The sequence below is a fragment of the Lemur catta genome, chromosome 4, assembly GCF_020740605.2.
Source record: "Lemur catta isolate mLemCat1 chromosome 4, mLemCat1.pri, whole genome shotgun sequence".
Taxonomy (NCBI): Eukaryota; Metazoa; Chordata; class Mammalia; order Primates; family Lemuridae; genus Lemur; species Lemur catta.
In genome coordinates, this window is record NC_059131.1 from 37,300,445 (window position 1) to 37,322,800 (window position 22,356).

The 22,356-nt window shown below is 40.2% G+C and overlaps 1 protein-coding gene across 3 annotated transcripts in view; it reads right to left on the bottom strand.

Annotated features, from left to right (window-relative positions):
- Positions 1-7,322, bottom strand: part of FSHR (follicle stimulating hormone receptor) — a 168,061-nt gene extending 160,739 nt beyond the window's left edge. For 2 of the 3 annotated variants that reach the window (XM_045548870.1, XM_045548867.1), the window contains exon 1: positions 7,074-7,322. In XM_045548870.1, coding sequence (XP_045404826.1) covers positions 7,074-7,225 — 152 coding nt within the window. In that variant the 5' untranslated portion in view covers positions 7,226-7,322. The remainder of the gene's footprint in view (positions 1-7,073) is intronic. The other variant, XM_045548871.1, reaches the window with a different exon arrangement.
- Between the last annotated feature and the right edge of the window lie 15,034 nt (positions 7,323-22,356).

A 22,356-nucleotide genomic window follows, 5' to 3' on the forward strand; every position in this document is an offset into this window, starting at 1 on the left:
ATTAGTGGCTTTGGAAAAGGATAATCAAAAGTTAAATGAATTTCCCATTTGCTGCCAAGATGTCCTGCTTCTGAAGCTTAGGCTTCTTTATTGGAAGACATGGGTGAGGAAGGGCAGCATGCACCTTTGGGTAAACAAGGGGATTTTATCATCACCAAGCAAGTACAATTCTGCACCATCAAACCCCTACTCTTCAATTGCTGATAATGACTCTGTAAATTATAGCTCTTAGCCAATTCTCAGGGTAGAGTTCATCTTCTACTTTAAAGGATTCTTTCTCTGAAATGTAATTTCCACTTTTTCTCCTTCAAGGTACTGCATTCTACAGCTGTTCCTTTAGTCATTTTTCTGATTCCTCTGCAGGGAATTATAAACCTCCCTTTCCCCCAGTCCAATTAAATTCCAAATGTTGAGCATAGACATATCATTTCTCACTAAAGTAGGTACAGGATTTTGTGTCAAGAGAAAAGGATTATGTATGCATTAGCATGAACAATGCAATGTTGTTTCTTTCAAAGAAGTATCTAAACAAGGCAGTAGGAGTCTCCGAACAGGGGCACCCGGGGCAATTTGCACAGTGGGGTGTTTGGTTTTGATAACCAGATAGAACTACAACAATCAGAGTACCTCTGGGGAATGTGGAAACCTAACATTCAGGTTTTGGAATCTGACCCTAACTGGAAAAAATATTTCATTGTACATTTCTGTCTGGTTTAAAGTGATTTTGTTTAGGCAATTTCTTTCATCTTTTCAATGTTTTTGTTAGGTATAGAAAGGCAGGTATTATTACTGAGGTCAAGAGAATTGAGTGATGTGCCTAGAATATAGAATATTGAACTTTTAATTTGGGAGACCTTGTTTCTAGTCTATGTGTCTTTCTTTCTGAATAAATGAATGGATTCTAGAATGACAATCAGGCATTTTCTTAAAACAAATACATGAAAAAACAAGGAAAATAAGAAAACTATCAAATCCTATAGTAGTTCACTGCAGGAGAAAACAATAATCATCTTTTATAAGAATCTTTCCTTCAATACAGAGGAACAGAGCAAATAAAGGGTGTAATTCCTCCTGATTTATTGAATCATTTGTTCTACACATAATCAAGGGTCCAGAACACACATTGTATTGAACCAGACACAATAAAGAGTACAAAGGAAATTCTCACTGCAGTTGAAGAAATAAGACACACATGAAAAATTAAATGCAAAGCAAGATTAAGCATGAAATGAACTGCACAATGGTTCGGATGAAGGCAGGATTGAATAAAGATGGAGTGGTTAAGGGAGGCCTTCATGAAAGAGGCAACCTTTGAGCAAGACTATGATAAGTAGGTTGGATTTCAAGAGACAGAGAAGAAACTGAGAATAGTATAAGCAAGAGACATGACAAAGATACAGAGAGGTAGAGATGTGCAAACTGTGCTTGAGAACACGTCCATATGAGCCTTGTGGACAAGGCTGCTGCTGGAGAATAGCTAGAGTTGAGGCCAGAAAGATGAGCTTTTGAAAGATTCGGAACTGGGAAATCATAACATGGCGGCAGTGGCGTTTTACGGAGGAAGTAGAATGATGGTGTGCAGGCTGGTTTGGAGAAAAGAGGGATTGGTAAGGAGATAAATTAGAAAGTAATTATTTTAATATGATCTAGGCCTTAAATGGTCAGGGCCCAAGCAAAGATGACATCCATAAAAAGAAAGAATTACTGTTAGCAGCTGTATGAAAGGGTTGTAATTATAAACTGATCAGACATGGGTGATCGGGAAAGTTTGAAACCTACATGATGAGTAGAATTACAACATCAACGTTCAACAAATGAGGAAGTTAGGAGTGGTTTTAGTAGTTTTATTACCCATCGTTATATCTTTTCTTTCTTCACCTCAGAGCAAGTAACGGCTAGTTACCTCACGGTTACTTATAATCTATGCTTCAGAACCATCTCCTTCATGAGAACACAGCACATTCTTAAATGGCCACTTCTCAGACACAAAGCAATAAACTGCTTCCCCCACCCAAGGGTCTGTCTCTAGCTGTTATTGAACACTGACTTGTGATTCAAGAGGTCTGGGCTGTGGTTCAGACTTCAGAAGGCATTTGTTCTGGTAGCTGGGGTTGGACAGACCAGCCTCTGACCAGCCTTTCCCAAAATGTGTTCTGTGGAATGTTAATCCTCAGAGATGCTCTTAGAAAAAAGGTTCCACAATTAAACATGTTTGCAAACAACAATTCTTGGAGATCACAGAAGTAATTGGCATAGCCAAGGCATCCCTTTTTGTATACAACACCGATATCTCCCTCAAAACCAAGGACCCATTAAGGACAGACTAAACTAGACATACTTTAAAACTCCTAATTAAATAATAACCGATAGTTATGGAAAATGATCTAGACCAAGACAACAAAATAAGGATAAGGGGAAGAAAGAAAATAAAAAGAAAAAAGATACAACTAGATAATGAAAAGGGCTAGTCAAATTAAAAGAAAAAAGATATAACTAGATAATTAAAAGTGCTAGTCAAATGAGATTGCAAGGAGATATGGGAACTGGCTGTGAGGAGGGGGTTCGACACAGGCAGTCTACAATATAATCCCAGAGCAAGTCTCCTAAGCCAAGGACGACCATCAGTGATCTTTCTCTTCTTTACTGTTATGGTCATCTGACCCTGCTGAAGAAAAAGATCATGGTATCCATACTGTTGCTTAGACTTAAGACTTCAGATTTAGAATGAGTGTTTGTATTCTTCTTAGGAATTCTAACTCTAGGAAGAATAAAGCAAGATCAAAGGGACCTTCCTAGATTCACTGACTGCCTCCAGGTGAAGCTGAGTTTCTGAGATAAGTTAGAAATCAAAATTCATTTGACCATGGCCAGAATGAACCTGCTCCCTGAGTTCTTGGCAAATAGTGACAGCCTTAAGGAATACATTTTCTTAGAAAGTAAGTGCATCAAGATTAAGTGCTACAGCCACTGGAAGGAGAAGATTATTCTTAAACAAGCAGGAGACTATAAACCATCTCAGAATTATAAAGATCTTTTAATCAATTTTCCAAATCATTCTCATACTATTCACTGATTTGATCCCCCTGAAGGCCCTCTGTGACGAGTGGTTTTTGCCTGGTATTTTACAGACGAGAACAACATCATCATCATTAATAGCAACAAAAATGTGAGAGACATTATGCTAAGGGTTTTCCCTGAATTGTTTCATTTAATCCCGATAGCAACTCTTCCAGTTAGGTACACATTGTAATTTCCATTATCCAGCCTAAGGCCCAGGTAACATAGCTAAAATTTAAGGGCACAGCCTTGTTTTAAACTCAGGTCTCTCAGAGTCTAGACCTTATACCATCTCTGACTTGTCAGAACCAGTTAAAGGCTGACCTGTGAATACTACCTCAGAACTGCCCCAGTTCCTTACCTGCTTACCAAGTTTAGTACTTTCTCCGTGGTGCCATGTTGTCTCAGGCTGCTTCAACCCCACTTAAGCTGGTAACACTAAACCCACTCTCTCAGCTATAGTCAAAACCAGAAGTGGACAATGCACAAGCTGTGGGGCAAATCTGGCTTGCCCCATGTTTTTTCCATGGCCCATGAACTAAAAATTTTTTCACTGTTTTACATGATTGAAAAAAAATCAAAATAATATTTTTTGTGACATGAAAATATATGAAAGTCAAATTTCAGTGTCCATAAATAAAGTTTTGTTGGAACACATCCATGTTTATTCATTTCTGTTTTATGTGACTGCTTTACCGCTACTATGATACAGATAAGTAGTTTCAAAAAGAGACTATAGAATCCATAAAGCTGATCTCTGAGTTTGGACCCATAAAGCTGATCTCTGAGTTTGGACCAGAGATCTAAAGGCCTTTTTTTCCCCCCCAGAAGAGGCAAGGAAAGGAGTCAGAAGATGTTCATTGTACACAACATGCAGAGAAGATATAAAAGACTCAAATTGGATCCCAGCTCTGCCACCCAGCAGCTGCAGGAACGACTCTGCCTAAAGTAGTTCAACCCCTCTGTGCTTCAGTTTGCCTCATTTGGAAAACAGAGCAATAATACCAAACTTGCAGTCTTACTGTGAAGTTTTAATGAAGTAGTACGTATAAAGCATAAAGCAAATAGTAGGAGTCCTTTAGTAAAAGGAATCCTCCTGCCCGCTGATGGTGCTTCTGTTTCCTTTTAGTGGACACATGTGCAGATCAGCATGTGCAGATCACAGGGAGTTAGCAATCTCTGGTGACAGCTGGCAGATATATGAAATGATATGGAACTGCTGTAAGGTGGATGAAATCATAGGATAAAAATCCAAAAATGTAGTCTCCCCCATCAGGTGTGCCTGAGTAATAATGAAGTTTTGACATGTTTTATTAATAAAACAATTGCAGTCAATGAAGCCCAGCTATTCCATCCACCTACACCTGATGTGATCATCATTAAAGTTGATACCCAAACTTGGGAGACTGCAAAGGGAATTAGAAATACTTAGTTGAACAGGCTATTTCATCTCTTTTCTGCCAATGTTCCATCCAGATAACCCTGATTCAATCCTTTTAAGGAAGCAAAAATAAAGAAAATTGCTTTTTCACTCTAACAGAATGTCTGGGTTCTAGTTCACTTGACATTTTCTCTGCTTATCAGTGATTAGCACCCTCAACTAAAAAAGATCCTCAAATAATTTTCCTTTTTTATTTAACAGCCAGATAAACATTTCTCTTCTTTTCCTCAATACCCGTTGCCAGGAATATTGTCAACTCTAGGATGCTCCAACTCAAGCTTTATCAGTGAGTGTGCAAAGAAAAGAATCTTCTCAAGATTCTTTAGTCCCCAAAGCTCTCCAACAACCATACTTCTTCCTCCGGTGGCAGAAACTGCCAAAAACGGGCAAGCACTTTCTTTCCTCTTAGTGTTATATGACTTTGTCCTCCATTACACACACCTAAATAAAGAGTTGACCCAGAGCTGGCCTTTGTCAAGAATGTGAGAGTTTGTTTCTGGTGCTCTAATACATTCTCTCCCACTATCTCTTTCCATAATATCTCAATATCATATACTCTCTTTCCTCTGTTCCAAAATACTCTTGGCCAGAGATGGTTTTAGTCATTTATACCTTAGTATGATTTAAAATAAAATCATACTCTGGCTCCTCCTGCACTATTTCATACACACACACTCTCTGGGGGTTTGAGATGTAAGGGTGAACTTACTTTCTTTCATTCATTTGTTCTTTTTTTCTTATTCTCCTGAGGCTCCCTCCCTTCCTTCTTTCCTTCCTTCCTTCCTTCCTTTTCTTTCTTTCTTTCCTTCTTCCCTCGCTACCTTCCTCTTTTTCTTTTTTCCCTGTATTTTCTAAGCAACATGAAAAAACTCTTCTGGTAAGGAGATTTCAAAAAGCACACAGCTTAGTGTAGAAGAAAGTTTTGGGGATAGAGGAGTGTCACCCTAAAATTAGACTCTGTTTGGGGCTATCTGCTTTAGCAAGTGCATACTGCTTCCTGGCCTACAGGGAAGCATTGAAAGAAGTGGAGTAGGTCCAGGAGAGGTAGAAATTGGCAGGGTTGGGGATTGGGGAAGGAGTTCTCCATCTTTTAATGTTCAGGACAATTCAACCAAGCAGGTTACATTAAAATCACTTCAGAAGTGAGGAACCTGAAGCTCAGAAGGGGTTAACTAATTGTTCAAAGTCACTGAGGAGCACACGGCTTCTTTAAAGGAGCTCAGGCACGTTGGTATTCTCCTGTGCTTATACTGACCTAATAAACCAGACTGCCTTTGTACACAGGCTCAGTCTTCAGCATAATCAGGACTAACTGTCTTATCTGAGTCAGTGTAGTCAAAACACAGAGCTGGCCAGTTATTTTCCCTGTCTCTGCAGCTGCCTCTGGATAAGACCTGAAGACTCGCGATGTCAAGGGGAAATGGGGCAAGCAGAACCAATCAAGCCTGCAAGTCTGCAACTCATCCGTGAGTGAAAATCTGAGACGCAACACCAACATGTTCGAGTGTCAATGGGGCAACTGAACTGAAAAAATGACCACCTTTTGCAATAAAATAAAAGTCATCAATAGCTTGAGGGGACAAAAGTTGAAACAGGCCTCCACCCAGAATAGTGGCTTCTGTTTAAAATCCTCGGAATAAAAGCAATAAGCGTATCTACAATTTCTGAGTCACAACTTGCCAGTTCTTAGGGGAAGTCATAACTGGAAAATTAAATAGCCCTGCCTCACTGTTGTTCTAACACAGTCAGACACAGGGGTGTTGGGGGGAAGCTGTAGACTGTGAATCAAAACACCTGATTTCTAGTTTTGGCTCAGCCTCCAATCACTGTGGGAGTTTGGGCAATTCTCTTTCCTCTTCCAACACCGTATTCCTAATTTGTAAAATGAAGAGAGAGTGAGATGGTGTCTAAGTTCTTTGTCCGATGTTAGGAGTCTATCTACTTCCTGTTAGAATATCTAAAGTTGGAATCCCATTTTCCCAGCTATATCAAAGATTATCCTATATTTCTCTCTCCTTCCTTCCTTCCTTTTTTTTTTTCTTTATACCCCTTCCCCTCTCCTCCACCTCCCTTTTTCCCCCAAAAGCAGAATCTCAGCTCTGAAATTATTGGTTGGTGGCTTCAAAGCTACAAAGACTCTGACATTCTTTAACTCAGTGTCCTCAGGAGACACAAATCGTGTATTCTGGTTACATCAAAGCCACCTTTCTACCTCTAATTCTACGTATCGTAAGTTTCTACTTTGCCTTCATTTTACTCTTCTGCTTCCAGTAAAGAGATTATGAAACCCCAAAGGACATGTGTTGAAATGATTAAAAACTCTTTCCTTTGCCTGTAGACTTAGGTTTCTACACTGCCCTTCCCCAACAAATGCTGATACAAACTCTCACCCTTAAGATACTTGGAAAGCTACAGGCAGGAGTGTTGCGCTGGGGGAGTTTGTTGTTTTATTCAAGACTTCGGTCAAGGCAGAAATATTTCAGCTCAACAGATACCACCCTAATGTGAAAATAATAATAGCACTCAATGCACAAATGCCAGCCACGCAGCTATTCCCGCTCCGTCTGATACTCACAGTTCAACCGCATTCCTGGGGAGGTCGGGGGGAATCTCTGTCACCTTGCTCTCTTGGCAGAGAAAAACCCTGTTAGAGCAGTGACAGATCCGATGATGACATCCTGAGCCCATGCTCAGGAATGCTAACAAAGAGACCAGGAGCAAGGCCATGCTTATGTACCCATCCACTTGCTTTCTTCCTGCATTTGCAGAGAAAAATCTCTGCAGATTTCAGAGGCTCCACACAGTGCCCTTATGAGAAGGGATCCGCCTTGAGAACTGGTAAGGTCACATGACCCACCAGGGGATGCTTTTTATTTATTTATTTTGGTCATTTCTAGCACAATAATGAAACCCCTGTGTGCCAGCAGTGATTTCTGGGGCTAGATAAGCTACTCCCTTATCCTTTGACATTGGGTTTCTTATACCCTGACCCAAATAAGACAGCAAAAAGAACCTTGATACACGTCTGGAATAGTTTGTATTATTTCACTGCAGAAGTGTCCCTGCTGGTCACCAGTCTCTTCTCAACAGTGTGACATGATTGACTTTCTCCAAAAAAGACAACCCACAATATGACACACATCTAAGTGAATATTGATAAGTGAAGGGCTGGGACCTAATCTTCAATTTTTAGCATCCACTTCTTCCTCCAACCCATTTGACATAAAACTAGACCTTCTGGGTTGCAATCATTGATCCTTTTTCTTGCCGTAATTAATAACCAAAAATGACATTACTCAGAAACAAGCAGGTGGGTTAGCAAGCCCCAGGCAGATCTCCGTAGGTGGGAGACACTTCTGACAGGGTTATCTGCAGAGTTAATTGACTGATCTGATGACCTAAAGAATGGCCAATGTTTCCAGTGGAGGTTTAGTAAATGCCAGCACGTCCACCCCCTCATGCATATCCCCTCTGGCTTCTCTCATTTCCAGGCTCTGAAGACTGCCCTTACCCTCTTGGCAGTTGGCACAAGTGAATTTATTTAATCAATGCTTTTAACTTAGTTTTATATGTCCTCTGTAGGTGACAGCCCTGGCACTTTTGTTGGCATTCCCAATCTCCTTGATGGTGAGGGATCTGAGGAACGTTTGGCAACACTTTTAGTAAAGTAGCTTTCTACTTTCAACTCTAGATTCTATGAAGATTAGAAGACAGAATATTCTCTAAGATCCTGGCTACAACTTATTACCTGCTTAAATTAGTTTCCACACCATCTTTAGATAATCAGTTGCATAAAATTGAGCTCCATGAAAATGTTAAAAATATATCTCTATCCCACTCTTCCTTCCCCTCTCCCCTGCCTCAACAAGGAAAGATGACATGTAATGAATGGATTAAATCATCAAGAGAAAAACAGAAGCAAATGATTTTGAAGCTGAAGTTGTTCCCTAGCTTTTGCTGGGAGCAACTGATTCATTCTAATTCTGGAACTGGAAATTAAGGGCAGTATCTATATGGACTTTATATTGTTAACAATTTTGGCTAACATGAACAGTTAAATTAGTTCACTCAAGAATTGATCCACGGGGCAGAGCACGGTGGCTCACGCCTGTAATCCTAGCACTCTGGGAGGCCAAGGCGGGTGGATCGCTCAAGGTCAGGAGTTCGAGACCAGCTCTGAGCAAAAGCGAGACCCCCCGTCTTTACTAAAACCAGAAAGAAATTATATGGACAACTAAAAATATATATAGAAAAAATTAACCAGGCATGGTGGCGCATGCCTGTAGTCTCAGCTACTCAGGAGGCTGAGTTACTAGGATTGCTTAAGCCCAGGAGTTTTTGAGGTTGCTGTGAGCTAGGTTGATGCCACGGCACTCTAGCCTGGGCAAGAGAGTGAGACTCTGTCTCAAAAAAAATAAAAAAATAAAAAATAAAAATAAATTGTAAAGAAAAGAACTATGCAACCATCAGGTGGTGATGATTATGACTCTTATCTTAGAAATCTATTTCTTAAGAATTCTACTAGAATATCAAGGTCTGTTTTAATTTCATGATTTCATAACTTAAAAGTTTCTCAAATCTCAACAATGAAGCAGTAGCATGCCTTTGTATTGCTGGCCTGGGAGACTAAACACAGTTTTTTCAGGCAGCTTTTATTCCTTGGACTTTAATGATTTCACAGAACTGTATATAATTCTTAATCAAGAATTTTTCACAGGTTAGAAATTTAAAATGACATATAAATAAATCTAAAACATTGATTTCTAAGCCAATTTTTTTTCTTTATAAGGCAGTCCTGTGAAGATAAGGTCTCTGGGGTCAGTGGAAAAACACCTGTGTGTGTATTTTTGGCTGAGAAAAAAACTGTCCTAATGGTGAAGAAAGTAGCTACATAAAGAATAAAATCCTACAAATAGGACTATAAAGTGAGTTTAGGTAGAAACATTTGTACTAGGGACTCTTCTGCAGAAAGGAAACTAGATCTAAAGAATAGAACATGATATTTTTCTCTCTCATATATTGAGACAGATTTCGATACTTAACAAACAACCTCAAATCATCATGTCTGGAGAAAAACCCCACTATTTTATTTTTGGTTCTGGGGTTTGGCAGTTTGGTCTTGGTTGAGAAGTTTTAGACTTGGCTGGGTTTGCTCATGTGTCTGTGGTCAGTTGGGGTCTGGTTGGTCAAAGATGGCATCGGCTGGGATGACTTAGCTCTGCTCCACATCCCCAGCAGGCTACCTTGGTGATATTTACAACACAGGGGCATTCCAAGGGGCTCAGAAACCATAACTTCTGCTGTGGTCTATTGACCACTCCAAGACACAAGCCCAGACCAGATTCACGAACTGGGGAAACAGACACCACTTCTTGATGGAAGAAACACAGTGTTACTTTGAAACGTGGTGTGCGAAGATAGAAATAATTGCAGCCACTTTTGCCAACAATTTACCATAGGTACCTAAGCATTTAAAGGACATCATTGTCCATGGTAGGTAATTTTTACTTTTTTTCATATTTTCAAAGAACAAGTTACTCCAACTGAGAGGCTGACAACAATCATGTTGAAGATCCATTATCAGCTGTTAGTAGTTCATTCAGTTACTAGCTCAGCATAATGGTAACCCAAGAGGGAAAATAATGTACGCTGGTGTTTTTAAAATTATGACATTATAAAATAATCAAAGACATTTATTCTCCTTTCAGAAATTCTTATTTGGTAGGTTTATGTTTATTTTAAAAAACAAATTCTCTCTTTTACACATTATCATCCTGTAGTTTCAATTGGTTATGTGAGTCTAAGGTAGCCTTGCTATAATATTATAGGCTTTAGTAAAGTATACGATGAGATTTATGGCAGGAATAAAAACTCCTTGTAATATGGCAAGAGTATAAAGGTATAGCTTATGAATTTTCAATAAAACATGATGATATTTGAACACTAAATCTTTCAAGTTAGCATCCTTGAATCCACATTATTGATAGAATGTTAATTATAGTTCTTAATGTACTCTTTTTTACATATTAGGCTTTATTTGTTGATATTTTATTGTTCTATTCTATCACATAATTTATGGTAAAGATAAGATAAGATTATGTAAGTGTAGCAGGATATTATACATGAGCCTAGTAGACCATGTCCACAACCAGCCACACCTGGCCTGATGGGCCATGGCACACCTTTTGCATACTGAGACAGGACAGCTATGTGAGCCATAATGTGAATTAGCCCTCTTGGGTTGAGCAGTGCACAATCTATACAACTGCACCCAGGATGGGGGCTCAGGATGGGTGCCAGTGATGACTGCTGGACCTGTGCAGGATAAGTTCATTGGACACTGGCAGTGGAGGCTAAGAAGAGGCACTTGGGAGAGTACTCAGAGTGTTAGGAGGTATGAAAAGGCTCATCTTTTAGGATGCCATGCAGCTAGCTGATTGTCTGCATTGCCTATTCTTAAGGCCAGCAAAGGAAGGAGCAGGATGCTGGAGTTGGGAGACCCGGGCTCTGGTCAAAGCTTTGTCACTACTGTGGGATGCTGGGACATCTGTAATCATCTGGAAGTCTGTTTCTTCTCTAAAACGGGGGTTTGAACACAACTTACAGGGCTCCTCTGAAGACAAAATGAGATGCATGTGTGAAAGTGCAGTGAGGGAGCCTGGTGTGAATGTAGGATCATACCCTCCTCACAGCTGTTGTCATGAAAAGGAAAAACAGACTTTTCATTACTGCAAAACTGAGTCTTGTTGATGGCAAGTTCCCATTTTCTTATGTGGGGAAAGGGTATGCAGACAACTTTGGTCACATGAGTATTTGGACCTACACGCCACTGACCCTACCTGAGCTGGTCACCACAATGATGGCATTGACAATATTTATCCTCACTGACCTGCGTTTCCCCTTTTGGAGCCATTCTCCCACTCAGGACTTGAGGAGATCCAAGGTCACCCTACTGCGGGCTCAGTGAAGACATGCCTTCTCCGACCCGTCCTTGACCACTTCGGAGAACAAATGAGCTGTATGGGCACATTTATATCAACAAAAGTGTTACTATGAAGACTAATAACAGGGGAAAGAAAAATGTTTTTGTAAGCTTGTTGGGGAATTTGGTGCTTCTGAGTGAACAAGGTGGATTTTGAATTTCTTGCATTAGTTTAATTTCTCATAGAGAGACATAGAAAGTCCCAGGCTCCTTTAAAAATAAAGTGGAGTGAATCTGAATCACAGTTTCATTGTAGCAAACTCTGTTTGGGTCAGTGTTTTGATCCTCACATTTCTAGGTTTCAGAGTAAGCGGAAGTGAAAGCAAAGCATGCTTGGGAAGTGGTATGCACGGATATGAAAGTCATGTGTTTCATGTGTTCTCACACTAGGAGCCAGTGGGATGGAGGGGAAGCCGTAGACTCTGATTTGATCATGGAAAGTTTCATTAAAAACTCAAGCCATGCTTGTAATGAGGCCAGTATTAATATAAATCTATACCCAACATCTACCAAAGAAGCCTAGCCCTAGGAGATGATGTGTACCAGTCTGGTACACTGCCTCTTCCCTTTTTTTTTTTTTTTTTGGAGACAGAGTCTCGCTCTTTTGCCCTGGCTAGAGTGCCGTGGTGTCAGAGTAGCTCACAGCAACCTCAAACTCCTGGGTTTAAGTAATCCTCCTGCCTCAGCCTACTGAGTAGCTGGGACTACAGGCATGCGCCATCATGCCCGGCTAATTTTTCCTAAATATTTTTAGTTGTCCAGCTAATTTCTTTCTATTTTTTAGCAGAGATGGGGTCTCACTCTTAGGCTGGTCTCGAACTCCTGACCTCGAGCGATCCTCCTACCTCAGCCTCCCAGAGTGCTAGGATTACAGGCATGAGCCACCGCGCCCGGCCCCTGAATCATATTTTTTTTATTTCACAAGAATATAGTCAAATTAAAATATAGCATTATAGCAAACTATGTATGCTGTAGCACTTGCAGAAACACTGATTTTAAGCTGAGTTGACAGTGAAGATAAATAGATTTGACAATTTCCTAGTTTATCTGGTTCTTGTACACACTTAAACCTATCAAGCTTCTAGTTAAATAAAATATTTTAAATATGTATATATGTATGCACCATATATACATATTCAACACATAACAGCATTTTGGGGTAGGATTGTCATTTATGAAAGCAGGAGTATCAGTTGTTAGCACCACAGAACTGCAAGCTGAAAATCCAAGGCCCATTTTTTATTTTCATACTTTGGAATGAAGCAAAATAGTACTAAGTTTCCATTATTTATAATCATGTTTAAAAAAAGAAAAGCAGTGAAATTTCACTGCTTTCAAAGAAAGAATTTATGAAGAAGACCTCAAAGGCAATCACAGAAACAACAAAAATAAATAAATGGGACCTGATAAAATTAAAAAGCTTCTGCACAGCCAAGGAAACTATCATGAGAGCAAACAACCAACCTACGGAATGGCAGAAAGTATCAGTCTTTTTTTTTTTTTTTTTTTTTTGAGACAGAGTCTCACTCTGTTGCCCGGGCTAGAGTGAGTGCCGTGGCATCAGCCTAGCTCACAGCAACCTCAGACTCCTGGGCTTAAGCGATCCTACTGCCTCAGCCTCCCGAGTAGCTGGGACTACAGGCATGAGCCACCATGCCCGGCTAATTTTTTTTTTTTGTATATATATTTTTAGTTGGCCAGATAATTTCTTTCTATTTTTAGTAGAGACGGGGTCTCACTCTTGCTCAGGCTGGTCTCGAACTCCTGACCTCGAGCGATCCACCCGCCTCAGCCTCCCAGAGCTAGGATTACAGGCGTGAGCCACCGCGCCCGGCCAGTATCAGTCTTTATAGGGCTGATAACTAGAATTTATATAGAATCCAGGAAAATCAGCAAGAAAAAAAATCAAACAACCCTATGAAAAAGTGGTCAAAGGACATGAACAGAAACTTTTCAAATGCAGATAGACTAATGGCCAACAAACACATGAAAAAATGCTCAACATCTCTAATCATCATGGAAATGCAAATCAAAACCACAATGATCTATTACTTATCTCCAGTGAAAATGGCCTTTATCAGAAAGTCCCAAAACAATAAATGTTGGCGTGGATATGGAGAGATAGGAACCCTCCTATGCTGCTGGTGGGACTGCAAACTAGTACAACCTCTGTGGAAAGTAATATGGAGATACTTCCAAGAGCTACAAGTAAAACTACCATTTCATCCAGCAATCCCATTACTGGGCATCTACCCAAAGGAACAAAAGACATTCTATGAAAAAAACGTCTGTGCTAGAATGTTTACAGCAGCACAATTCATAATTGCAAAGGTGGGGAAGCAACCCAGTGCCCATCAATACATGAGTGGATTAATAAAATGTGGTATATGTATACCATGGAGTTCTACTCAGCCACAAAAGACAATGGTGATATAGCACCGCTTGTATTATCCTGGATGGATCTATGCTGCAACCAAATATTGAAATGCTTTCTAGCAAAAAGCAGACAAAACAAAGTCACTAATCTAAGTGAAGTATCCCAAGAATGGAAAAACAAGCACCGCATGTACTGACCATCAAATTGGTATTCACTGATCAACACTTAAGTGCACATATAGTAATAACATTAATTAGGTGTCAAGCAGATAGCGGGGGGGGGGGGGGGAGGGGATGGGTATATACACACTTAATGGGTGCAGTGTGCACCCTCTGGGGGGATGGACACGCTTGAAGCTCTGACTTGGGTGGGGCAAAGGCAATATATGTAACCTAAACATTTATACTCCCATAATATGCTGAAATAAAAAAACTTAAAAAAAAAAAGATTAATGTATTTTGACTTCACACAGGGCCTTTTGCCTTTCCTCACAACAATCTTCCCTTCCCTGAGGATACCTCAGGTAACCCTGGTGCTGTGACATGTTGGCCCCTGCTGGGACAGGGGAAAGAGCGCTGACAGGCCTTGCCATGGGTATTCACCGGGGTTGGGAGGCAATTGATTATTGATCAGGAATGTATTAAAGGGCTGCTCTGTGCCTGGTAGTATGCAGCAGTAGGTGCTGTGGGTGAAACTGAGGTCTAAAATGCAGAGTTCGTCCTCAAGGGATTTACCGACACATAGGGGAGGTGAGAGCAAGGCATATAAAAATAGGAACTCATTTATAAGCTGTGGAGAGTCACATCCCAAATTGTTCAGAATTTAGATTTAGGCTATGAAACATCTTCTACTTATTTTGTGCTAACTTTATGCTAGACATCAGGCTCAACACCTTACTTATGTAATCTCTGATCCTTACACCGACCCTACAAGGCAGCTCCGATTATCCTCATTTTGTGGAGAGAAAGGCTGAGACTTAGAGAAGTTGAGTGAATTTGTGCTAAGTCACACAGTTGCTAAGTGAGAAGCCCAGAAGTGTGATGGCTCTAAAGTCAGAGCCCCACTGCGTAGGGACAGCCCAAGAGAAGGAACCGGACGCAGCAGGCTAATGACACGGACTGCTGTGGGACTGTGCTCTGCCGTCCTTCTTGGGGAGAAGAGCCCCTCCCTCCATTGCCGTGGTGACCCCAGAAGAGCCCCAGTCTCTCCTTTGTTTCTGCCAGATGGTCGGTCCTGCTGAATCATTCCAACTTCACTGTGGCCGCATTGCTTTCATTAATTCTGTATTTTTCTTTCTCTGGCTCTGACTTAGCTAGAAATAGCTCAGCTTTAACACCAGTTTTCAATAGAGTGAGATTTTCAAAGAAACGGTTTAACTTATGATGTAAACCAGGACAATTTTGACAATGAAAGGGGACTCTACTAGTAATTATACCAGGACTATCCCAGGCACCCAGGATTTACAATCTCTCCACCAATATGGGACCGAGGGATATAGTTAACATGGAAATGAGACCCACATTATTCAGGCAAGAACACCTTTGGGGCAAAGAGCAGCCATATGGAAGTGAATTTAGTCTTCAGCAGAAATGGTTATCTCCTGCCTGATGTCAGGGCACAAATTTGGGCCACTTAGTTCCTCAACCTTTCCCTACCCCTTACTAAGCCAAGGCAGCTCTGATTCACTGTGTCAGGGTAGCATTGCCATGTGGAAACCTCTTGCTTATACTGCCAGAGATGGTATTAATAAATTTGGACTGTTCTAACTCATAGGATTTAAAGAACTTATTAAGGCTTTTTAACTCCTACATGCTTAAAATTTACAAATTGGACTGCAACCAGCAATCTAGAGTTTCTCCCAACAGAAAATCTGGCAAGAATCTGGAGAATAGCATACACTGGTGATCTGGGCTCCAAAAGAAGAGAGGGAGGTGAGGGAGGTGAGGGAGGTGAGGCGTGGGAAGGGAGGAAGAGAGGACAGGCTAGGCAGCTTTAAACCAATACAGTCCACAATCATCTTCCAATGTGACAGTGGCCTTCTAACATAAGCCTCTCCTCTTTTCAATCCCTGACCCTCTTGTCATTTGTTCTTTTCAGGCTGACAAATGGGTGTTGGTTTATGACAGCATCATCGATCAAATGACACGTTGTCTTGTGTTATGTCTGGTAATAAAGAAACATAAAAATGCTTCTTGGATTAACTTGACAGTATCAATTTAGATGATAACTTCCAGTCCTAAATCTCTGGGAATGACAACGAATTGCAGTTGTTTAAAAAGCTGAGAGTTTTGCATTACTAATGCCAAAGGTAATGCTTACCCCGAGATGGGGCTCCTCTCAATTTCCATCAAACTACCCCTAATGGGGAGGGGTTTTCTCTCCAAACGGATCCCCAATAAGGTCAAAATTTCTTTGGAGTCTTTCATTGTATATTATTAATGTATGCAAATTTTGCAATCTATTTTACAATATAGTAATGTTTATTTTACAGTCAAATTTCTGGACATATTTTTAGTAAAAGATACGTGCAAAGGAGAAAAGAAGATGAGCCCTTTTTATCCTGCAGCTTCATGCTTCCCTCTGGCACAATGCCACATCCTCCAGTTTGGGCATGTGGGGATAAAACCACCCCAGAGCAGCTGACAGAAGGGAAGAGTTAATTATTTTTATAGTTATAGACATAGATTTTTGATTATAAAAGTCAACTGAGAATCTGGAAATATTAATTTTATTTCAAAACTTTTTTTTTGAATAGTTCATTGAGCCAGAAGTAGAGTACCAGATAAGGAAGTTACTTTGATGAAGTTACTACACACAATATTGGCCTGCAAGGAAGCCAGGGAGAGGACACGAAGAGAGAAATATCATACTAAAGTCTTTGTACTGACCAAATACTATAAAGCCTTTTCTCCCCAAATGCTCTATCATCCATAAATGTTTCACTGATTTTTATCAGAAAGGTAATTTATAACTTAAAATGTCAGGATAAGTACAATTAAAATAAAGTCACAAAATTTTACGTGAGGACTCAATATCTCTGAATTTGCTCTTCTTTTTTTATTGATGAAAACTTGTTTTTTGTTCACCGAGATGAAGACAGGTGCTATGAACTTTAGCATTCTTGGAGTAGACTTAGAAAACAGATGTACCTTCAAACTCATTTTGATTTTCTGATAACAATCTCAGAATAAAATTTGTTGACATAATATGATCCTTCATTACATGTTACTGTCAGCATCCTAAAAATGACAGCAGCAACAAATGGAAAACAAAAAATGAATGGCCACCCTTAAACCAAAACAAAACATAGTAAAACTGAAGATGTTGATAACAGTAAAGGGAAAAGGCAAGTTTGATTTTAGATAACATTTCCCTATATTCTTTAAATTTCAAGTAAATATGTTGATATATTAATAGCTAATTAAATTTATCTTCCACAGTGGAATCCTTCTCCATTCATTCACTGGAATCCAGTCTTGATGAAAGAGATTTTAATCCCAAGAATGCATAGCACTATTTCCAACATATGCTCTGAGAATGATCAGAAACCGAAATGCCATATCAGCCATATCAATGCTCTTCATTCACTGCCCGGACCTCTACTGAGTCTGTATCTCAGGCACTGTGCCTGATGCTGAATAGTTTAAAATGGAGGTGACATATTACCTGTCCTCTGATATCACAGTCTAGTGTACAGGCAGATAGCTAAGGGATACCAGGCCGTGCTAGGTGAACTTGGCCAAAGCTAGGAAGTATGACGTTCTGTGAATGGTTTTCCTAAAGAACTTGCTTGAGATTTGGCTGACAAATCAAGCAGAATTCATTGCTCTCAGAAGATTGTCACCATCAACTACGGTGACAGACAGATGCAGAAGTGCCCAGCTGTCTCCACTCCCTGTGCTGCTTGTCTTCAAGCAGTGCCCCAGGTCCGCCACGGGGGGGACACAGCAAAGCTGCAGCTCTGCAGAGGCGACTTTTTCCCCAGAAGGGACAGTTTCCATAGACTTCTTCCTGAGTTTTCCCTGTATGGTCCAACTTTGGTGACTTCTTGGACTTCCTTTCAAGCTCCCACTGGTCCACCTACACCTTTGCTGCAGGGTGCCTGACTAGTGACTATTTTTTTTTTTTTGACCCTTTAACTGCCCGTTCCAAATTTTCTCTTTCTCAGCTCCTCCCACATTTGTATAAGGTCTAATTCCTGCAATAAATCCTTTATTTCTATGATACTTACAGTGAATTTATTTTCCTGTCTGAATCCCATACACACTACTGCAAGAGGGTGTTATAATGAAGACAAGTAAGGGGCACAAAAGAAAGACTGGAAAGGGATGGCATCTTACCCAGACTGGGTGATACAAAATGTTTTATGACTGAAATTTTTTGAAAGTCAAACTTTCTCCCAGATTTCCCCTCCAATGAATTCTTAGAGGTTTCTCACTTGCTACCTTGTCACTTGTTACCTGGTCCACCAACCTAGCTGTAAACCATTGCTTCCCCCAAATGCCATATCATTATGTTATCTCATAATTTGCTTCTCCAGGCTGCTGGCTCTCCCTGTGCTAGGGACGGGTGCAGCTTCCTCTGTTAAGTCTTCAAAAACACAGCTAAGGATAGACTCATTCACTGATTGCTGATAGAATAATGGAAGAACAGCCCCAAGTTCAACATGCACTGTCAACAGCAGTGATCACTTGTGGGACCCACAGGCATGAATCCCTGAGCCTAGATTAGGTAGTATCCCCTTTCTAATACAAATTTCCATTTGTTTCAGGGGAACTCTAGAAAAGACAGTTGCAATAGTCAACAATATATTTTCCCAAGTCTGAGATATTCTAAGTTAAATAACACCATTTAAGGAGCAGTAATTATTAAACATACTATTTAGAACAGTTATCAAAATCTTGAAGGGCCCAGTTTGGCTTACCATGGGTGTACCCAATTTACCCAACGAAAACAAATGAAAACTTCAATCTACATCACCTTCAATCTACATCACATTTGTGGGGAAATCCCAGTTTTCTCTAAGAACAATTATTGGTATTTGCATTATCTCCATGTAACTAAAGGGGTTCCATCCTGTTGATTTCCCACAAACTAAGGCAGTCTGTGTCAAAATATTCTAATGATTCCTAAATACTTTTCTCATTAAAATAAAAACATGTAAAGTTTGTCTTTATCAGCACCCCATTACATAAGTATTTGTTGAATTAATAAATGGATTTTAGAGTCCTGTGATTTTTTAAAAAAAAGTATCCTTAATTATTGCTTCTCAAACCAATGGCAAATAGAGCAAATGACAATGGCCAGAGAATTTAATCTAAAATTCTGCATCATCAGTATTATCGTTATTGTGGTTATTTGAAAATAGGAGGTGCCAGTGTTAAATCTTAATAGAGACACAGAATGGCTTCTGCTTCTTTCCTTGTTCTTGTGCACATTCTTCCCTTTATATTTAATTGTATTATTAATGCAAGAATCTGCTGCTTCAATGCATCTTACTCGGATGAAGCAGTGTGTTTTAATGAGAAAAGCATGAACTGGAAGATCTGTAACCTCTCAGTGATTTTGGAGAAGTCAATTCTTTGGGCTATAATTTTCTCATCTATTCACAGAGGGTGATGAGGCTTATGTTCTTACAAGGTAAAACAAGTCCACACAGGGCTCAGAGCCATTACTTTACTTAATAATGGAATTCTCTTGGGAAAAATCCATGTGCTGGGAAACAAGAGTTTCTATGTCTGTGGATGGGGCATATCGAACTAGGAAAGGGGGCCTATGATTCGGTTCCACCAGAAAGGAGCCTCTGCATATATTTTGAGAGATGACTCCAGGACCAAGGTTTTCAGTACTGGAGAATCCTGAAGAACTGTGCCCCTCCTGACTTACTGGATGCAAGGATATCAGCAGACATGGTCCATGATTCACAAACTGGAACCCGTATACAAATTTTCAACAGTCCAAATGTTTCATGAAAGAATTTTTAAAAATTATATTGCATTTCAGTGATAATCTGATGAGTTACAGGCAGAGTCTGATCATTCTAAAGATCACTCATTCCAAGAACTGCCATATGATTTCCATGGGGACGTCTACATTTGTCTTAAAAAATGTTATTTTCACTAAGTGAAACTCAAATGATGTCAGGAAGTGATGCATTAATGAAAGTATCACAGGAAGAAATGTGATGGGAGATCTGAGCCATCATCGGGCACAAAGGCATATATGCAAATCAAACTCACAGCCATATGTTCCTGAGCAGACACTCCCAAACTGCAGACACTCGCTACAGAGCCCATCTTTGAACAAGCCAAACTACCACCACTCATTCATGGTAAGCATGGCCAGGCACATGAAATGAGACCTGCTTCTGACAATCAGCATTTATTTAATGAAAATTTCAATAATGCTGCAATCATAACCTTCTTTTCAAGTAAACAAGACAGCATTACAGAGTTATCAAATGACACTTAATTAAAATTGACACTTGAAGATTGTTTGTTGGCAGTGTTTTGAAAAAATATGAGGTCTATTTATTGTGAACCAGCATGCAAAGCCTTGAAATAATTAACAACACATTTATACTAACAGGCATTATCTGAATTACTTCTGAAGCCAAAGTACACACAAAAAAGTTATTCAATACAGAACCTGACCTGAGGCTTATCTTTCTCCTATTAAAACTGATACTGATGATCTAGTTTAAGCAGAACAGCATCTTTCATCACAGTGAAATAATGTTTTTAATTTGAATTTTATTGGTCTTACAGTTTAGTTATTAAGTGTTGTTTTTTTTTTTTTTTTTTTTTTTTTTTTTTTTTTTTTTTTTTTTTTTTTTTTTGAGACAGAGTCTCACTTTGTTGCCCGGGCTAGAGTGAGTGCCGTGGCATCAGCCTAGCTCACAGCAACCTCAGACTCCTGGGCTTAAGCGATCCTACTGCCTCAGCCTCCCGAGTAGCTGGGACTACAGGCATGAGCCACCATGCCCGGCTAATTTTTTTGTATATATATTTTTAGTTGGCCAGATAATTTCTTTCTATTTTTTTTTTAAGTAGAGACGGGGTCTCACTCTTGCTCAGGCTGGTCTCGAACTCCTGACCTCGAGCGATCCACCCGCCTCGGCCTCCCAGAGCTAGGATTACAGGCGTGAGCCACCGCGCCCGGCCTTAAGTGTTTTTAATGTATATGTTTGGCTTTGGTTTACTGAATTTAGAAGGAGTTCATAGCTGGTTTTAGTCAGTACTGGAGGTCGACAAGAACTTTTTTCTCTTTCTAAGGTATCTGTGCATTGTTCAAATTTGGGAGGCACTGCTACAGGGGTTGAGAGCATAGAGTTAAAAATCACACCTGGGTTTCTACACACTTAAAATCTGTGTAAACTCGAACATGTTATTTAGCTGAATTATACTTCATTTTCCTGATCTGCTAAAATGAATATAATCATCATAATTATAATTACAATAACCTACATCATGGTGTAATTGTGAGAAATAAATACAATAATAGCTTCACAGTATAAGGATCTCTGGTACATAGGAAGTGCTTAGTAAAAGTGAGCCATTATCATTATCATTGTTATTTTTAAACTCTGGGCTGAGGGCCCCAAGAGCTGGCTGAGGCAGGTAAGGAGATGGAAGCAGAAGGAGCAGCTGCTAGGAGCCGTTGCTTTCAACAGGAAAGATTTTTCCCTTTACAGGTTGTTGGGCTGGAGCTACCACACTGTCTGGAAGAAACTGAGGGTGCCTGTCTGGTGAGGTCTCATTGCCTGGAGGTCCTGCCCTAACTGCCCTATAGCTATAGCATGGGTCACCTTTGAGGAGGAAAGCAGTTGTTCAGTCCTTGTTGTGTCTTCGACTGCTGTTTCCAGAACTTTCTTGACCTACTTAGCACAGCTGCCTGCCCTGTGCTCTCACAGTCCCCCCTTGTATCTGGCACTTTATATAGTTTTTCAGGTCTTGACTCTGGATTTTCCTCAAGGTATGTTTGTTGTGGCCATTCCAGGGACACCCAAGTCTCACTGTTGTGTCGCCTGGGACCCCAGTGGCTGCCGTCCTCTGTGGGTTTCCCCAGCTCCCAGGAAGGGAAAGCAGACAGTCTGTCAGTGGGAATGAGATGGCTGGTGGGAGGACTGCACAGTGTAAATTACTTCCTACCATTGTTCTCCTTTAATGAATGCCTAGGGGGTTGCTGAAATATATCTCTGAGGTATATTTCACAGAACAGAAATCCTGATCAGATCATCCGGTGGGCTTCCCTCAACCCTAGCTTCATCCTGCAGTTGTTATCACACGTTTTTCAGATTTTTCAGAGCTATTGCCTAGTGAATCGGTGGGGGATGGGGTAGGGTGAGTATCAGTGAGTAAAGCTGGTCTATGCTATGCAGAAAGGAGACAGAAACCTATAACAATAAGGAGAGAGAGAAAAAACGGGTAGGCTGTTTCAGCCTTGCAGACCACACAGAATGTACGATGATTTGAAAAAAAAAATCATTTGCAAACCTGA